We start from the raw sequence: 19724 nt of genomic DNA, 5'->3' as shown, positions 1-19724 counted from the left end.
CCTTTCACAACCCGAGGACGTCCCAAAGCGTTTTACAGCATGAAGTACTTGTCTTGAAGTGTCATCACTATTGTAATGTAGGAAATGTGGCAGCCAGCCAAATTGTGCACAGAAGGCTCCCACAACAGCACTGAGATAAACGACCAGATAATCTGTTTCAGTGATGTTGGTTGAGGGATAAATATTGGCCAGGACAGCGGGGAGAACTCCCCTGCTCTTCTTCGAATAGTGCCATAGGATCTTTTATGCCCGCCTGAGAGGGCCTTGGTTTAACGCCGCGTGCGAAAGACGGCACCTCCGACAGTGCAGCACTCCCTCAGTACTGCACTGGGAGTGGCAGCCTAGATTATGTGCTCAAATCTCTGGAGTGGGACTTGAACCCACAACCTTCTGACTCGAGGCATGAGCGCTACCACTGAGCCATGGCTGACACACCAGTTAGGATGGGGTGGGGGGCGGAGGGGGTCATTCTCGGTTTATACAGTGTTCCTGAGCAAGATTTGTCTCCAAATAACCTGCCTTGTGTAAATGAGATTTGCCTTTAATGAACTCTCTGACCTGTACAGCTCTTGACTGTTGATCTCTGCTGGTGTGTTTCACCTGATGAGCAGTTCTTGTTTTTGCAGTGTGTTTGAAATGGCGCTGGCTGCAGCCGGCACCGACTTCCGATCTGACCGACTCTGGGACCTGTACGTGAGCTGGGAGAAGGAGCAGGGTCAGCTGAAGGCCGTCACTGCCATTTATGACCGGGTGCTATCGATTCCCACACAACTGTACAGCCACCACTTTGAGAAGTGAGTGAGGGGGTTTTTGTACACTTAATGTGCAATGTTATAAAACTGTGATTGCAGCTCTTCCTGGAGGCCAGGTGGGTAGCAGCGCTACCCAGCGCGGAGCTAAAGTGGGTAGCGGCGCTACCCAGCGCGGAGCTAAACCTGATTTCATCTTTTTTTACGTAGAATTTTCAGCGCAGAAATAGGCCATTCGGCCCAACAGGTTGATGCTGGCGTTTATGCTCCCCACAAACCTCCTCTCACCCTGGGTAGGGTGGATACAGGGGAACCAATGGATGCAGTATATTTGGATTGCCAAAAGGCATTCAATAAGGTGCCACATAAAAGATTACTGCACAAGATAAGAGCTCATGGTGTTGGGGGTAATATACTGGCATGGATAGAGGATTGGCTAGCTAACAGAAAACAAAGAGTCGGGATAAAAGGGTCTTTTTCAAAATGGCAATCTGTAACTAGTGAGGTGCTGCAAGGCTCAATGCTGGGGCCTCAACTATTTACAATATATATCAGTGACTTGAATGAAGGAACAGAGTGTCTTGTGGCCAAATTTGCTGATGATACAAAGATAGGTGGAAAAGCAAGTTGCGATGAGGACACAAAGTGTCTGCAAAGGAATATTGACAGGTTAAGCGAATGGGCAAAAATTTGGCAGGTGGAATATAATGCGGGAAAATGTGAAGTCATCCACTTTGGGAGGAAAAATAAAAAAGCAAAATATTATTTGAATGGAGAAATACTACAAAATGCTGCGGTACAAAGGGAACTAGGTGTCCTCGTACATGAAACACAAAAAGTCAACATAAAGTTGCAGCAGGTAATCCGGAAGGCAAACGGAATATTGGCCTTTATTTCTAGGGGGATGGAGTGTAAAAGCAGGGAAGTCTTACTACAACTGTACAGGGTGCTGGTGAGACCACACCTGGAGTACTCCGTACAGTTCTGGTGCCCTTATTTAAGGGAGGACATACTTGCAATGGAGGCAGTTCAGAGAAGGTTCACTAGATTGATTCCGGGTATGGAAGGGTTGTCTTATGAGGAAAGATTGAACAGGTTGGTTCTATACTCATTGGAGTTTAGAAGAATGAGAGGAGATCTTATTGAAACATACAAGATTCTGAGGGGACTCGATAGGGTAGATGCTGAGAGGATGTTACCCCTCACGGGGGAATTTAAAACTAGGGGGCATAGTCTCAGAATAAGGGTCGCCCGTTTAAGACGGAAATGAGGAGGAATTTCTTCTCCCAGAGGGTCCTGAATCTTTGGAATTCTTTACCCCAAAAAGCTGTGGAGGCTGAGTCATTGAATACATTCAAGGCTGAGTTAGAGAAATTTTTGATCAGCAGGGGAGTCAAAGGATATGGGGAAAGGGCTGGAAAGTGGAGTTGAGGTAAAAATCAGATCAGCCATGATCTCATTAAATGGCGGAGCAGGCTCTCGGGACCGAATGGCCTACTCCTGCTCCTATCTCTTATGGTCACCCCTCTTCATGTAACCCTATCCACATATCCTTCTATTCCTTTCTCTCTTCGTACTTATCTAGCTTCTCCTTAAATGCATCTATGCTATTTGCCTCAACTACTCCATGTGGTAGCAAGTTCCACATTCTCACCACTCTCTGGGTAAAGAAGTTTCTCCTGAATTCCTTATTGGATTTATTAGTGACTATCTTACAATTATGGCCCCTAGTTTTATTTTGGAAATTTAGGAGCCGGCTCATAGGAGCAATGTCGGACAGGGAAAGACCATCTGGTCCATCCAACCTGTCCCATATAATTGCAATGCCTTGGGTATCACAATATATACACTCCCCAGCCTACCCAAAAACCAAATGATGATCTGGGAAAGGTGAAAACCAGATAAATACCAAGGCCAACTTGGGGTGGAAATCTGGGAAATTCCTCTCCGATCCCCATAGGTGATCGAAACTAGTCCAGGATTTCACTCCGGCACTGAATTCTATGCAGTACGAGGCGACCTCTGCCCCAGCCAGAAACAGGCCCAGCTCTCGCTTGAAGCTCTTCGCTATTTATGTTGTTGAGTTGTTTTCTGTAGTGTGTCGACTCATAAATGCTACGGGCCCACTCCCAGGCTCCAAATTAAAAGAACGCTATAAAAGCAGCTTAAACCATACAGACCAGAAAGTCTAAGGTTCAATTCTCAGTCTGTCTTGAGTTAGCCAATATCAGCTAGGGTGGAAAGGTTGTTACGTTTTTAAAATTCCTTCTCGGGATGTGGGCGTCACTGGTAAGTCTGGCATTTATTGCCATCCATAATTGCCCTGAGAAAGCGGTGGTGCTGAACCTTCTTGAACTGCTCTTGAAGCGGTTTGATACAACTGAGTGAGCCACTTCAGAGGGCATTTAAGAGTCTAACCGCATTAATGTGGGACTGGAGTCACATACAGGCCCAGACCGGGTGAGGACGGCAGGTTTCCTTCCCTGAAGGACATTAGTGAACCAGTTGGGTTGTTAACGACAATCCGATGGCCTCAGTGCTGCTGGGCTGGGGAGCAGTAAAATCAGCCTGGGGTACCTGCTCTTGATCACTGTCCACAGCCCTTGCTTGGAAGTCTGGTGCGCACAGGGCCCAGCTTGGCTTTGGTGCCCTCTGCTGAGACTCGCTAGCAAGGCTCAAGAAGAATGGCCACTTGCCCCCCCGTGGGACTCTATCCCAATGAGAGTCGGTGTTTTCAGAAGTGAACAATCACTTGCATTTATAAAGCGCCTTTAACGTAGTAAAACGTCCCAGGGCACTTCACAGGAGCGTTACCAGACAAAGTTTAACACTGAGCCACATAAGGAGATATTAGGACAGGTGACCAAAAGCTTGGTCAAAGAGGTAGGTTTTAAGGAGCGTCTTAAGGAGGAGAGAGAGGCGGAGAGGTTTAGGGAGGGAATTCCCGAGCTTAGGGCCTAGGGGGCTGAAGGCATGGCCGCCAATGGTGGAGCGATTAAAATCGGCGTTGCGCAAGAGGCCAGAATTGGAGGAGTGCAAAGATCTCGGAGGGTTATATGGCTGGAGGAGGTTACAGAGATGGGGAGAGGGGGCGAGGCCATGGAGAGATTTGAACACAAGGATGAGAATTTTAAAATGGAGGTGTTGCAGGACTGGGAGCCGACATAGGTGAGTGAGCGCAGGGTGATGGGTGAACGGGACTTGATGCGAGTTAGGATACGGGAAGGAGGACGGTGCTCCTCAATACTGCAGCCCTGTCCCCGCGTGGCCACAATTTCTGCTAAACAGGAGCCGAGCTCTAACGGCAGTTTTTTCACCATCGCGCAGGTTTAAGGAACACGTGCAGAGCTACTCACCAAAGGACATCCTGTCCACTGACGAGTTTCTCAAGCTGAGGTCAGAGGTCGTGACCAGCCTAACGGCAACTGAAGCAGACTCCGATGACGGCCCTCCCGGAGATGACCCTCCCCCGGGCGTGGGGACCACAGACCAGGAGAAGGTGATCCGTTAGTCTTTTCTAACCAGAGCTATTTAAGATTTATGGCTGGCTCCCCTTCCTTCCTGCAACCCCCCCCCCCCCAAGGTGACTTAGTTGATGAAGACAATGTGTAAAGGAGCCAGTCAGCCTAAAAGGGACCTGGCTTTTAACTGCTCATTCGTACAGAGGCTGATCTCAGCCATTGAGGTCCGAAGGCTGATATATTCGTCCTTTGAACCCACTCCTGATCACTGGCGCTTTTCCCCCTGCTGGAAAGTTTAGGTGTGGTGAGGGCAGGATCACTGTTGACTGTGATGTCCCCCATGGTCAAATAGTCACTTGGGCTGCAGTTGGCACTCGGGGACTGTAGCACAGCACAACTCGTCCTCTTCAGGAGGGGGAGATAGTGCCTGTGTACAATGGTCACCATGGCCCAGGGTTATCTCGGTCTCTGGGTTACAGTAATCACAGCTAATGTAGCCTGTGTTGGAAGATTGCAGAAAGTCCTGAAAAATATTCAGATGTGACCCTGGGGTTGTGCTGTGGTCTTTAATTTCCCTTACTGAGTGCTGCATACAGTTCCTTATGAACTTACTCCTTATGGGGTATTGCTGTTGGGGAACAGAACACTTTCCATTTCAGGCATACAGCACCAGTATTAAGCACTCTCCCAGCCAGGTACAGCATGGATTAAATACAGAGGAAAGCTCCCTCTACATTGTCCCATCAAACAGTCCCACGGCAGGTACAGCACAGGTTAGATACAGAGTAAAGCTCCCTCTACATTGTCCCATCAAACAGTCCCACGGCAGGTACAGCACAGGTTAGATACAGAGTAAAGCTCCCTCTACACTGTCCCATCAAACACTCCCGGGGCAGGTACAGCACGGGTTAGATAAAGCTGGGGGTGTATGCGGTAGGGAGTTCTGTGCTGTGGCCTCATGTCCACTGGGAATCCGAGTGACTGCAGTGTTACAAAGATACGTGATGCAGGGGTTCTTTGCCAGCTTTGTGCGATTATATACCCGCCGAGTTGGGGATTGGGGGGGTGCGGTCCTTGCCTTCGCTGACCTTTTCTTTCCCACCACCCTGTCCCAGGCTGACACTGAGCTGGAGAAGATCCGTGCACATCTGGCGGCCACTCGGCAGGAGATGTACCTACTGAACGAGGAGGAAGTCAGCAAGAGGTGGAATTTCGAGGAGGCGGTAAGGGTGAAGCTGTACTCCACTGTCTGAAGTGCGGTGTATAACCTGCTTACCAGCCACTGGTAGAAGTGGCGTGATGGTGCTGTGTTCACAAGGCGGGTACTAATGAGGAAGGGTGGCTTGCCCATTCTGCTTGTGCATTTTTAAAAAAATAAATAAATAGAAACACCACTGCCCCTCCAACATGGCATCCAACTGTACCTTAAACAACTCCCAGTGTTTCTCCTTCAAGCAGTTTGACTCAGTTGGTAGCACTCGATCCTGAGTTAAAAGGTCATGGGTTCAAGCACCACTCCAAGGACTTGAGCCTATAATCCGGGCTGATATTCCCACTGCAGTACTGAGGGAATGCTGCACTGTCGGAGGTGCCGTCTTTCAGACACGTTACACCGTGGACCCTGTCTGCCTGTTCAAGCGGATGTTAGTGATTCCACGGCACTATTTCAAGAAAAGCTGGAGAGTTCTTCAGGTGTCCTGGCCGACTTTCCTCTCCCAGCCAATGACAAAAACTGGGCAATCAGCCATTTGCTGTTTGTGGGACCTTGCTATATCTAGTTAGAGAGATGGCCTTCGATGGGACAGTTAGGGGACTAGAGAGATGGGCTTCGATGGGACAGTTAGGGTACTGGAGGGACGGGTTTCAATGGGAGAATTTGGGGCCTAGAGGGACGTACTTCGATGGGAGAGTTGAGGATTAGAGAAATGGGAGAGTTAGGGGACTAGAGGGATGGGCTTTGCTGGAAGAGTTAGGGGACTAGAGGGATGGGCTTCGATGGGAGAATTAAGGGACTAGAGAGATGGGCTTCGATGGGAGAGGGGACTAGAAGGATGGGCTTTGCTGGAAGAGTTAGGGGACTAGAAGGATGGGCTTCGATGGGAGAATTAAGGGACTAGAGAGATGGGCTTCGATGGGAGAATTAAGGGACTAGAGAGATGGGCTTCGATGGGAGAGGGGACTAGAAGGATGGGCTTTGCTGGAAGAGTTAGGGGACTGGAGGGATGGGCTTTGCTGGGAGAATTAAGGGACTAGAGGGATGGGCTTCGATGGGAGAATTTAGGGACTAGAGGGATGAGCTTTGCTAGGAGAGCTAGGGACTAGAGCGACAGACCTTATCTTCTCATCTCTGTCTGGGTAACTGAAACGTGCAATGGAAGACATAACTTTATTACTGTACTTAATAAAACACTGAAAGAAGAACTTGGATATTCCAAATGTCCACATCCTCAAGCTGTTTCAAAGTCTTCACAGCCAATGAATTCCTTTTAAGCGCAGTCACTGTTATTTTAAAGGCAAACCCAGCAGCCAATTTGCACACAGCACGATCCCACAAATGGCATTGAGATAAATGACCAGTTAATCAGTTTCAGGTGGTGATTGAGGGAGGATTGTTGGCCCGGACACTGGGAGAACTCCCTGCTCTTTTTCCAATAGCGCTGAGGGGTCTTTTGACATCCACCTGAACAGGGAGACGGGGCCTCGGCTTAATGCCTCATCTGAAAGACTGCAACCCCGACAGTGCCGGACTCCCTCAGCGCTGGCACTGGGAGTGTCAGCCTGCATTATGTACTCACATTCCTGAAGTAGGGCTTGAACCCATGACTGAGTCAAGAGTACTACTGACTGAGCCAAGCTAACATTTCTAAAACATACCAGAAAGAAGTGAAGTAACTAATCAACAGGTACGATTTGAGTGCGAAGTGCAAATATAGCCACTTTCACAATGTTTCTGCGCAGAAAGTTGTGTGAATATTGGACGATCCTTTCAGCTTTTACAACAACTTACATTTATAGCGAGCCTTTAACGTAGTAAAACGTCCCAAGACGCTTCACAGGAACGTAGTCAGACAAAATTTGACATCGAGCCACATAGAAATATTAGGACAGGTGACCAAAATTTTAAGGAGTGTCTTAAAGGGGGAGAGAGAGATAGAGAGACGGAGAGATTTAGGGAGGGCATGTCAGAGCTTAGGGCCTAGACAGCTGAAGGCACGGCCGCCAACGGTGGAGCGATGAAAATCGGGGGTACGCGAGAGGCCAGAATTGGAGGAGCGCAGAGATCTCGTTTTCTTTATCCTAATTTGCACTCAGTTTATCATCTCCAATCATTCCTGCCTCTGTCGCCCTCTCCTCAGATCAAGCGGCCATACTTCCATGTCAAGCCCCTCGAGAGAGTGCAGCTGAAAAATTGGAAGGACTACCTGGATTTCGAGATCAGTAGCGGCACCAACGAGCGGGTTCTGGTATTGTTCGAGCGCTGCGTGATCGCCTGTGCTCTGTACGAGGACTTCTGGATCAAGGTGAACCCCCCCTTCTCGGAAGCTGGCCCCGGGATACAGATCCCGGCTTTTCCTGCTGATCTTTCCCAATCAGCGGCTTCTCTTTTTAAAAAAAAAATTTTGTGTTTGTGTGTTTTTTTTTCTTTTGCAAGCGTTCCAACAAAAAAGAATTTCACGTTTTACTTTGATGACCTGACTTCTAACATAATCTTTTAATTCCATTGCTGTTTTATCTGCACGTGTTGCTTCAAACTAAAGAAGTTAAGGGATTGCTGAAGAAATGTGTAAGCGTGTTATCACTGTGAGTGCCCCCTCCAGTTCTCAATAAGCTGTACCATGCTGTCTTTTTATTTTTTAACACGGCGCAGTGGCGTCGGAGCAGGTTGATTTTGTTTATCTTTATGCCTTTCTGACCTCCTTTTGTCCGCAGTACGCCAAGTACCTGGAGAGCCACAGTGTAGAGGGCGTCCGTAACGTCTTCCAGCGGGCCTGCATGGTCCACCTGCCCAAGAAGCCCACCCTGCACCTACTGTGGGCCGCCTTCGAGGAACAGCAAGGTAGGGAGGTCCTGGTTGCACGCACCCCCTGCCGAATCGGCAGCCCTGTACGGGTGGCAGTCAGTGCGGAGAAAAGAGGGAAAAAAAAAACAATTGGCTATTAGAAGCATCTAAACCTTCAAATCCTGTCAATTGCGATGCTGTACAGCCTGGGTTAGAACTCCCACAGGGACACGAGCGGTTAGGGATATCTTTATATAGCACTTTATGGTATCGCTCAGAAGCATCCCCAGATCTTCACAAAAATGAATGACTTTGAAGTAGATTGGCGGAGTATGAGTCGACGGGGTACGATGGTGTAGTGGTTGTGGGACTGGATATAGTGACCCAGAGGTGGCGAGTTCAAATCCCAACAGAGCAAATTGTGAAATTTGTTTCTATAATTAGTGGGCCAGCATCACAGAAGCTGCAGATTGTCATAAAAACCCAACTGGTTCACCATTTGTCCTTCAGGCATTCAATTGTAAAAACAGTCGCTAAGGTGACTTGGGGATGGGCATTAAATGCGGCTTTGCCAGCATGGCCCACAAATGTCATCTTTAATGTGCACCAGAGCCTCAGGGATAGGCAGGCGAGCCTCAGTTTAACATCGTGTCCAAAGGACGGCATGAGTGACAATGCAGCACTCCCTCAGTATAACACTGGAATGTCGGTGTAATGCTGGGTACAGACCATTAGCCCCACATCTATGTGAGTGCCATTGGGATATGATGATACAGGACTGAGTTTGAAGCAGGGTTGTCAGAGTTGGGGTAATGGGTAATTTATATTTGGCTGTGGGGGAAGAGTTCATAACTACTGGTATCAGTAAAAAGTGACCATGAAACTGTCGGATTGTCGTTAAGAACCCAACTGGTTCACTAATGTCTCTTTAGGGAAAGAAACCTGCCGTCCTTGCCCAGTCTGGGCTTATATGTGACTCCAGTCCCACACCAAGGTGGTTGACTTTTAACTGCCCCCTGAAGTGGTCTAGCAAGCCCCTCAGAATAACCAGAACCACACGGACCGCAGCGGTTCAAGAAGACCCACCACCACCTCAGGGCATCTAGGGATGGGCTATAAATACCGGCCTTGCCAGTGACGCCTACATCCTGAGAGTGATTTTTTTTTAAAGCTGTTTAAAAATCTACTGGTGACTAGAAGGATGGATCGTCCTCTTCCCTAACCCGCCTACCTGGTGGTGAAGATCTTTACCAAAGCAGGGACGAGCTAATCCCGATTTTCCATCCGTTCATTTTATTCAATGGAAAATCATGAATATGCAGTAAGAGCTTCTGCTCCGCCAAGCTCTAACCCCGGCATCGAAGAGGGAAAAATCTCCCCCGGATATCTGGCCTATTGGCTTGCCCGGGTCGGTTAAATTACTTCTTTTGCTTAGCCTGTGTAAAAGAAACATCACCAAAAATGGGGGTAAGGGGGTGGGGTGTACAGAATCAAGCTAACATGCCAGCCTACAATGGGAGTAAAGTTCCCCTCTTCTCCATGGGTTGTATGAAGCCTCCATGGAAAGACTGGGAGGAAGTTGATTCAAGACAAGTGATTTCAGTTGGCTTCAATGGCAACGGAAGGTTCAGAAGAAACCCGGTCACGGAGGGAATCACTTTCAAAACTGCAGCAAGGTGCTCTGAATCGTTGCAGTCCTGGCTTTACTTCTCCTTGGTACAGGCGGGTATAATGAACAACACTGGAGCAAAACTTATTTACACCAAAAGTGCCCACAGTCGAATGTGTTATTCCACATTTGCTGATCTGCATCCGGTATCCTGCTTGCTGGTCAGTCATATAGGAGATTAGAGCGTCGTGCTGTAACCCAGGGGGTAAGTAAGGGGTGATACGATTGGTCTCGGCATTCCTGGGCTAGGCAGAAGGGGTAGGTCAGCCATGTTTCCCGCTCCCGGTTGCTCCCCAGTAGCTACTGTTGGAAAGTGTGGACGTCAAATGAAGACCGAATCAGGGTCAGCTGTGATGTCCCCCCCCACCACGGTCAAATAGCCAAGCCATGGAACCTAATTCTCAGCTGGTCAAAATAACTTATCGTGAACTTATGCTCATCATTTTGCACAAAATGTCTGTCGTATTCTTCCACCAGCCCATAATCTGGTAGAGCCATTGACCCAAGGACAGTCCTGTGCTTCAGCTCTGGTCATTGTAGGTTCAATGCGGCCTCTTTGGGTGAAGGTAAGATCGAGATGGGGTGCCCTCCCACTTTGAACAGCCTGTCAACAAACCATGAATCAGCAGCAAGTCCCAAATGTCGATGACAGCTGTAATTACAGATCCTGTGGCATTAGCGATGCACGGGAAGTGATTTCAGCAGTTTTAAAAGATTAGTGAGGGCTGACAGGAAATGTATCCCTTTTAGAATAATAGTTTTACAAATATAGTACAGTACACATCCATCTTTAGCAATTCCACCTCAAACTCTGACCATTGCTGCTGGACCAGAATGTATAAATCATTAAAAAAAAACACTCAACCTCCTGTAACTGAGACCAGTCAACCAATCCGTCTATATATCTTAATTCTTGAGGCCAGTGCATGTCTTGTCACACACCAGGCGTCACACTTTGTTACAGACTATTTTTCAAGTGGTTGCACTTGCCTTCTGATTGACCAAAGCAGTTTAATGGCAGCTACAGTTAGCTGGATTTACCCATTTAGAGCAGTGGCCTTAAAAGGGACGGGCCAGATGAGCAACTGAACATCACAACTGTGAGCAATGCCATGGGTGGGTGGGGGTTGATGGTGTAATTGAGAAACCTAGGTGAAGGATCAACAGCCACAATAGTACAGGGCACCTGTGAGGCTGGACAGAGTAGGAAAGTGGTCGCAATAGGTCCAGCAATAAAAGGCTAGATGAAACCGAGCTTGGGTTTTAAAAGCCTGCAGATTGTAAGAGTTCTCCAGTTTTGAGGTCCTGGGATAAAATGAGTTAGAGTAGGAAATGGTGCGATGAGTCTCTATTGGGGTGGGGTGGGGGGGAGCGATGTGTTGGACGGGGGAATTTGGAGCTTAAGATGGACAAGAGCTGACAAAATGGGGGTGGATATCAGTGTTCAGTGCAGGTGGCTGCAGAAGAAATCTCTGCAGTTTTAAGATTCTGTATGTACATAAAATCCATCTCGTGCTCCCCAGCCTGATTTGGTACGGAAGCTGATAAGTGGGGGTGAGCTGCCCCTGAAACGCACGCTGACTGCCGCCCGCTACAACCGGTTTGTGCACGAGCCCCCATTCTGAGTGATTTGCCATTATTTTAGTAGTTTTAGTTGTGGACGTGGCTTGTTTGGAAAACTGTACTTGCTAGCGGCAGTATCCATGATCTTGCAATATTCCTTCAGTCTTTACAGGATAATCCCAGTTTAGATGGTATGGAATTCCTGCTAAACACTATTTACAAGTAGTTGGTAAGTTTCTGAAGAAGAACAAAAAAAAACAACCAATAAAACACAAACCACAGAGCTTTGCATGATAGATTGTCGTAACCACATCCACTCAATACCCGTTTGCCAGCCGTGGCTGCCTGGCTTGATCTTTGTTTCTCTTGTGTTATTTGCCCAGGTGACCTGGAGGAAGCCCGGCGCATCTTGAAGTCCTTCCAGGTGGTGGTGCCCGGGCTGGCCATGGTGCTCCTGCGGCGTGTGAACCTGGAGCGTCGCTGTGGGGACCTGGACCAGGCGGAGGCGCTGCTGCGGGAGGCCATCGAGCAGCACCGGGACACGGCTCTGGGCTCCTTCTTCTCCGTCAAGTTGGCGAGGCAGCTTCTGAAAGTGCAGAAGAGTCTGGTGAAGGCCAGGAAGGTGCTGCTGGAGGCTATTGAGAGGGACCAGGTGAGGGGGTCTGGGAGCGCTGGGTCAAACACCGCATTCGGAGCTGCCGTTAAACCTATATTCTCTGGAGTTTAGAAGAATGTGAGGTGATCTCATTGAAACCTATAAAATTCTTAGAGGGCTTGATAGGGTAGGTGCTGAGAGGCTGTTCCCTCTGGCTGGAGAGTCTAGAACTAGGGGTCATAGTCTCAGGATAAGTGGTCGGCCGTTTAGGACCGAGATGAGGAAAAATTTCTTCACTCAGGGTCGAGTGTCTTTTTATAAAGACCCCGCCCAGTATAGTACTAACGTCCTACAGACCACGTGCTCCTAGGTTTGAGTGCCAGCTCTGTGTTAGCTGTTCTAGGGAGAGACTAGAGGAATTGGAACAGAGAAGGTTAAGAGGAGATCCGGCAGAGGTGCTCAAACTTAGGAGACGTTTTGATGAAGTAAATCGAGAAAAGCTATTTCCACTGATTGGTGAGTCGGTAACTCGAGGGCATCAGTTTAAGATCATCATCAAAAGAATGAAGGGAGATTGTTAAGAGAAACTGTGTTATACAGAGGGAATGTCTGACCAGAAGCAGTGGGAGGAGAAACAGAGCCAATAACCACTTTTAAAAGGGAAGTGGATGAATATTTGAAAAATAAAAATTTTGACGGGTACAAGGGAAGTTAAGGGATCAGAGATCCGGCACGGGCGAGATGGGCTGAACGGCCTCTTCCTGTGCTGTAAGATTCTATGATTCTATCTAAGCTGGCAGTGGGCGCCACCTCTGGGAGAAGGAGTGCAAAATGAGCCCGGGGCTGCATTCCTGGTTGTTCCCTGCCTTGACGTTGGATGGTCAGGTTGAGCTACGATTGCTCTCCCGGTAGAACAGCCTGCTGCTACCTTCAATGAATAGACTCCCTCAGTCTAGGCTCGTTGCTTGTGTGAGGTGCCCTGGAATCGTATCGCTCCAAGTGTAAGGGAACGGGAAGAAACTCGACTAACAAAATGAGGTGGGACATCCCCCCAGTTATTTAGGAGACAGTTGATTCGTGGTGTGAGATGCAGTATCCCCTAACGTGGAGCCTTTGGCCTTGACAGGAGAACACCAAACTCTACCTCAACCTATTGGAGCTGGAGTTCAGCGGTGACATCCGAATAAACGAGAGCAACATCCTGGGCTGCTTCGACCGGGTGCTTTCCAGCTCCCTCCCCCTCGAGACCAAAATCCTCTTCTCCCAGCGGCGAGTGGAGTTCCTGGAGGATTTCGGCTGCAGCGTACGGAAGTGAGTGTCACCGTCTGTAACTGGAGTGTGTCTGTCACTGTCTGTGTGGAGTGAGTGTGTCTGTGACCCCCCCCCCCATATGGAGTGTGTGTCTGTGACCCCCCCCCCATGTGGAGTGTGTGCCTGTGACCCCCCCCCCCCCATATGGAGTGTGTGTCTGTGACCCCCCCCCCCCATGTGGAGTGTGTGCCTGTGACCCCCCCCCCCATGTGGAGTGTGTGCCTGTGACCCCACCATGTGGAGTGTGTGCCTGTGACCCCCCCCCCACCATGTGGAGTGTGTGCCTGTGACCCCCCCCCACCATGTGGAGTGTGTGCCTGTGACCCCCCCCCACCATGTGGAGTGTGTGCCTGTGACCCCCCCCCACCATGTGGAGTGTGTGCCTGTGACCCCACCCCCCCCCCACCATGTGGAGTGTGTGCCTGTGACCCCCCCCCCCCCACCATGTGGAGTGTGTGCCTGTGACCCCCCCCCCCCCCCACCATGTGGAGTGTGTGTCTGTGATTCCCCCCCTTCCATGTGGAGTGTGTGTCTGTGACCCCCCCCCCCCCCCACCATGTGGAGTGTGTGTCTGTGATTCCCCCCCTTCCATGTGGAGTGTGTGTCTGTGACCCCCCCCATTCCATTCCATGTGGAGTGTGTGTCTGTAACCCCCCCCCCCCCCCCTTCCATGTGGAGTGTGTGTCTGCGACACCCCCCCCCCTTCCATGTGGAGTGTGTGTCTGTGACCCCCCCCATTCCATTCCATGTGGAGTGAGTGTCTGTAACCCCCCCCCCCTTCCATGTGGAGTGTGTGTCTGCGACACCCCCCCCCCCCCCCCCCAATGTGGAGTGTGTGTCTGTGACACCCTCCCCCCTTCCATGTGGATTGTATGCCTGTGACCCCCCCCCCCACCATGTGGAGTGTGTGCCTGTGACCCCCCCCCCCACCATGTGGAGTGTGTGCCTGTGACCCCCCCCCCACCATGTGGAGTGTGTGTCTGTGACCCCCCCCCCATTCCATTCCATGTGGAGTGTGTGTCTGTAACCCCCCCCCCCCCTTCCATGTGGAGTGTGTGTCTGCGACACCCCCCCCCCCCCCCCAATGTGGAGTGTGTGTCTGTGACACCCCACTTACAGTGTCCAGGAGTGGGTGGGATGCTTAAACTCGCCCCCCCCCACAAATTTACTCCCTTTTCTGAAGGCATCCCTATTTGCTCGGGTACCGTTGACTGATGCCAGGCCCCCTTTGATATTACACTGCCCAATGGGCCACTAATCATGTATGCACCTGAACGCCTAGTGCATTGAGCCATTCAACTGTGACGGGCATCACGTTCAAGCTGGATTCTTTAATGTAACGGCCACACACGCAGGAACGCAGCCGTTATGGAGAGGTCATTGGAGAGCATTCGGGAGTGGGTGTCCCGGTGATTTTGCCCTTTGTAGCCCAAGGAGGAGGCCATTCAGCCCCTCGAGCCTGTCCGCTATTCAGTTAGATCATGGCTCTAGCCTCAACAGTCTTTTTGGGGGGGGGAGAGTTCCAGATTTCCACTCCCCTTTGTGTGAAGAAGTACTTCCTGACATCACCCCTGAACGGCCTGGCTATAATTTTAAGGTTATGCCCCCTTGTTCTGGACTCACCCACCACAGGAATCAAGCTTAACGAGATGAACTGCGAGACATGAGAATCTAAACTTTGTTACTTTCAGGCATCCGAGCACAAAAAAAAAGCTCACCTGAACTTAAAAAGCAAATTTGGGCTTCTGTTTCTTTGAAGTGTTGAGTACCTCTGCCCTCCCTCCTAGCTACTTACTGCTGACAAGGGTGTGAAGAGGTTGTGCATCTGTGCTCGTTATCCTGTGTCGGTGCCTGACGTGTCCCCTTGGTTTTTCCCCCCACAGTTTGCTGCACACCTACGACGAGCATCAGAAACTCCTCAAACAGAATTCAAGTAAGAAGCGAGCGGCCGAGAACGGGTGAGTGAGTGAGCGTCGCACTTTCCTCAGCGTGTCTCGCCCCTCTGGTTTGGCTGACGCGCCCGTTCCCAGCGCGCGGGAGAATGGCGGTCTTCGGAGGGTGGGGGGTGCAGTATGGGGCGGTATCTGAGCTCGGTGCACAGTTTGAGTTTGGGGTGTGGCCGGCTGTACCTGTTCAACTTCGTCCACGATGTTCTGGCTGAGCGGCGTGTTTCCAAATTGCGTGGTACACCTGGGTAGAGATGTCACTGGGAGTGTGTAATGTGATGGTACCAGTGAAAAAGAAGGACCTGCATTTATATAGCGCCTTTCATCACCTCAGGACATCCCAAAGCACTTTACAGCCAATGAAGTACTTTTAAAGTGTAGTCACTGTTGTAATGTAGGAAACACGGCAGCCAAATGTGCGCACAGCAAGATCCCACAAACGGCAATGTGATGACCAGATAATCTGTTTGTGATGTTGGTTGAGGGATAAATATTGGTTAGGACACCGGGGAGAACTCCCCCTGCTCTTCTTCCAGTAGAGGCCGCGGGATCTTTTACGTCCACCTGAGAGGAGCAGACGGGGGCCTCGGTTTAACATCTAATCCGAAAGACGGAACCTCCGACAGTGCAGCACTCCCTCGGTACTGGCACTGGGAGTGTTGGCCTCGATTTCTGTGCTCAGGTCTCAGAGATAGACACACTTCTTGTGTGATAATAGGGGGCTGTTAGTTTGCAGTGATGGAATCACCGATGTTTTCCACTTCTGTGCTCATTAAAGTGGAAAATTGCAAATTGGGGGTCTGGTGAGTGCAGGAGGGGATATCACCCCTGGCTGTTAAGCCCTGTTTCATTTTGCTGTTTTTGTGGGAGTTACACTCCATGATATCACTCCCTTTCCATAAGCCGATGACCTTGAGGTGATTCATCCCCTTGTGTTGCTCCTGCCACTACCACTACCACCCCCACCCCACCATTGTAAACAGCAGTCCCCTCCCACGTTTAGAGCGGCAGCGTCTATAATTATACTGCGGCGGGGCACAAGACGGGAATCTCGTCCTGCCCGTGACGTTTCACTACAGTCTTTAGTGACCGCGCTTCGGGGGCCCCCCCCCCCCCCCCCCCCCCCAAGAGAACTCCGAGGTGATTTTAAAATTGTAATGCTTCGAATTACAGCACGGAGGAGCCAGAGGAGAAGAAAGCCCGGGCGGACGATGCCTCTACAGTCACCGTAGCGACCACGGCTGTGACCACCAGCAATTCCACCGCCCTAATGAGCGGAGACGTAACCAGCAGTCAGGCAGCGTACAACTACAGTGCGTGGTATCAGGTGCGGCTCGATACATCTCCCAAACGTAGCCACTAAAGCGTGCCCTGTCGACATAAGCTCCACCTCTGGCGGCAAGCGCAGGTCGGGATGTAAATCACCAAAGCGCCAAAACCCTCCTCGGCAGACAGTTTCAGACAGTCCTCAATGATAAACGTAAACCCCTGGGTAAGGATGTTGGGGGGGGGGGGGGGGGGTGGACGTGACTGCCTCTTAAATTTTTTAGCATGGATATGTTCCCCACCCCTCGCTCCAAATTGTAGAATTGCCTTGGTGTTCCCCTCCCCCCAACGTGTTATACTTGGTTGTGTCTCTGAAAAGCTCCAGGAAATATAATTCCTGGTGCTCGGAGCAATAGAAACTGCTTTAACCCTGAAACCGATAAATGCTGGCAATGCGGGTCAGTCAGCATCGGTAGAGGGAACAGACAAACTGACGGTTTCAGGCATGCCATCCTTCATCGGAACTGAATTGTGATCTATATGGACTTTCAAAAGACGTTTGATAAGTTGTCACCTAGGAGACTTGTTAAAATTAAGGCGCACGGCATTGACGAGACTGTGCAGCATGGATAGAATCATACAGCACCGAAGGAGGCCATTCGGCCCATCATGCCCATGCCGGCTCCTTGAAAGAGCTATCCAATTAGTCCCACTCCCTCACTCTTTACCCATAACCCTGCAAAGCCGCTTCCATCCCCCTTTCAGGCAGTACGTTCCAGATCGTAACAACTCGCTTTTTAAAAAAAAAATCTCCTCATTATCCCCCCTCTGGATAGGAAACAGGACAGAATAGAGAGTGGTGCTTAATGATGGTTTTTCTGACTGGAGGGTGACCCCTAAGGTTTGGGACCATTACTCTTCTCAATATGAAAATGGTCTGGGCTCCAGTATAATAGCAGACATTCAGACAACACAAAAGTAGGACTGTAAGTGACTTAAGGAGGGCAGCGACAGGTACCTGCGGACTGCCGGATCCTGTGTCACGGTGCCCCCAGGGTGGCTGAGCATCTGTGGAGCCAGGCACAGCCTCTTACTGATTTTCCACCTCTCTCTATCTCTATCTGCAGCCTTATGGATCCTACGGATATCCGAACCCGTGGAACTACAGTCAGTATTACCCACACAGCTGAGACGGCTGGAGATCTGGGCCTAAGGAATGGGAACTGTGTACATACTGAAACCAAGGGACCTGTTTCTGTCCCACAACCCCCCCCCACCCAAATCTCCACTCCCCACCTTTTATAAACCACTCGCCCACCGAATATCTCTCTCTCCCACGATGAGCAGGAAGGCGCTGCCAGAATGGAGTCGATCTGCGAGGTGTTTTGTGTCTGTTGTGTCGGGTGTAATGATATCCTGAAAAATGTGAAATTCTGGGAGAGCTGGGATTCTTTGTGTTCAGTTTCTTGTCAACAACCTGACCTCCTGATTTTTATTTTTTTGATGGGGGTTGGGGAAGAGGAGAGAGGGAAGTTAATCCTGTCAGAGTCATTGGGAAGAAGCTTCTGTCAGCACAGCACAGTCCTAAGTAATCTCTGGCGTGGGATTGTTCTCTCTGGGATGGAAATACAGAGCAGGCTCCCCCTGAGATGGAGCATATTTCCACCCCCCTGCTCGGGATGGAAATTTGGAGCATTTGCCCCCCCCACCCCCACCCAAAATGGAAGTATGGATCAAGTGTGGGAGAGAAGAGATGGGTTAGTCTGTCGGATGGGACCCACCACCAGGAGTGACGAGGCTGCTGTGTATTCGCAATGTGTTTTTTTTAAATCATCTTTGGGCTTGTTTGATGTCACTTGTACGTTGTGCAGCATCCATTTGTGGGTCCCGTCAAGTAAAAGATCAGTTTTGACCAGGGGGTTGGGGAGGGCTGATTTCCCCGGTTTGGGGACGGGGGAGAGGTGGAGATTGAAGGGAGGCTCAGTACAACCCATAAATACACAGCCCGTATCAGGACGGTGGCCGAGATTCTAAATCTAGTCCTCGTTGGATGACTGTGCTGATCGCCTGCCATGCCTAAAACATTTTCAAATCGGCTGTGAGATCTGTCACCAAAGCAAATGGAACAGAAACAAAACTTTTTCCCCTCTTAAAGGCCACCCGAGCGGGCTTTTGGGACCTTTTTAATCAGTCAGATTTGCCGTGCGCATTTGCACTAGATTTTTTTTTTATATATATATATAAAGTCGTGAAGCACAATTCTTTTCGGTTTATTTCCCCGTTCCCCCTCGCAGCAGTTTGCTGTTCCAGGACGGGAGTGGGCACGTTACCCGACACTGGGCAGAGCTCACCATCGGGCACGTTCCTCGTCCCAACGCCGAGTTTAAAAGGAAGCGGCACAGCTGCTGGAAGTGCAACAGAACGGGTTCCTCCGCCGTCGGGGAGTGCAAAGGGCGGGCTGGTCATGGCCCACCCCCACCCCCACCCCCGGACCCGTAACACTAACCTGCTGATTTTCTGCTGCTATGTTGCTATGTATTTTTTTTTGTCAGCATTTTCTGTTACTGCAGCACCGAAGAAGTCTGTGAGTGGCACAGAGCCTCAATCTGTTCTGCCTCAAGGCAACGCTGACTGACAGATACCAAACACCTCGATGTGAAACTTTTTTTTATGTACAAATTCTTGTTAGGGCAAAAAAAAAACCCACACGTTTTTGCGAGTAGTTTTTTATGAATGTAACGTTCCATTTTTTTTTGAATGGATGGTGTAAATAAAAGGTAGCTCAGAGACAGCTATTTCTGTGTATATATGAAGCATGTAATGTTCTGTTGGCAGGCTCGGTAAAGAACGTTCTGGAAGAAAGGCAGCTGATGTTTAAACACCGTCCGCACAGTAAAAACCCAAAGTAGTCGGTACTGAATGAACCTTAAATCTGCGAGTGACCTCGGGCCTCGTATCCAGTGAGCCCAGTTCCAAACTGGACCGTGGGGGGCAGGCAGGCAGGAGGGAGAGGGGGTGCAATGGTGGTTCCCGTTTTGCTGCCTACAAAAACTCATTGAAACTTTGAACTTATGAAAGCCTCCACACAGTGAGATACAGAAACAAAAGTGGGAGGGATGGTTCCAGTTTTTGAAAAGCAACTTCCGGTTTGTACCTCCTGACTT

At 49.9% G+C, this 19724-nt stretch overlaps 1 protein-coding gene across 2 annotated transcripts in view; it reads left to right on the top strand.

The window, feature by feature from the left end:
- LOC137306458 (pre-mRNA-processing factor 39-like) overlaps nt 1–19355 on the top strand; it is a 47674-nt gene extending 28319 nt beyond the window's left edge. For both annotated transcript variants that reach the window (XM_067975679.1, XM_067975680.1), the window contains exons 5-14: nt 627–794; nt 4077–4248; nt 5326–5433; nt 7567–7731; nt 8141–8267; nt 11826–12094; nt 13164–13348; nt 15232–15306; nt 16468–16621; nt 17688–19355. In XM_067975679.1, coding sequence (XP_067831780.1) covers nt 627–794; nt 4077–4248; nt 5326–5433; nt 7567–7731; nt 8141–8267; nt 11826–12094; nt 13164–13348; nt 15232–15306; nt 16468–16621; nt 17688–17750 — 1486 coding nt within the window. In that variant the 3' untranslated portion in view covers nt 17751–19355. The remainder of the gene's footprint in view (nt 1–626; nt 795–4076; nt 4249–5325; nt 5434–7566; nt 7732–8140; nt 8268–11825; nt 12095–13163; nt 13349–15231; nt 15307–16467; nt 16622–17687) is intronic.
- Nucleotides 19356–19724: the final 369 nt, after the last annotated feature.

This window comes from Heptranchias perlo, chromosome 43 (assembly GCF_035084215.1).
Source record: "Heptranchias perlo isolate sHepPer1 chromosome 43, sHepPer1.hap1, whole genome shotgun sequence".
In the NCBI taxonomy this organism is placed as follows: Eukaryota; Metazoa; Chordata; class Chondrichthyes; order Hexanchiformes; family Hexanchidae; genus Heptranchias; species Heptranchias perlo.
This window is presented reverse-complemented; position numbering and strand designations above follow the sequence as displayed.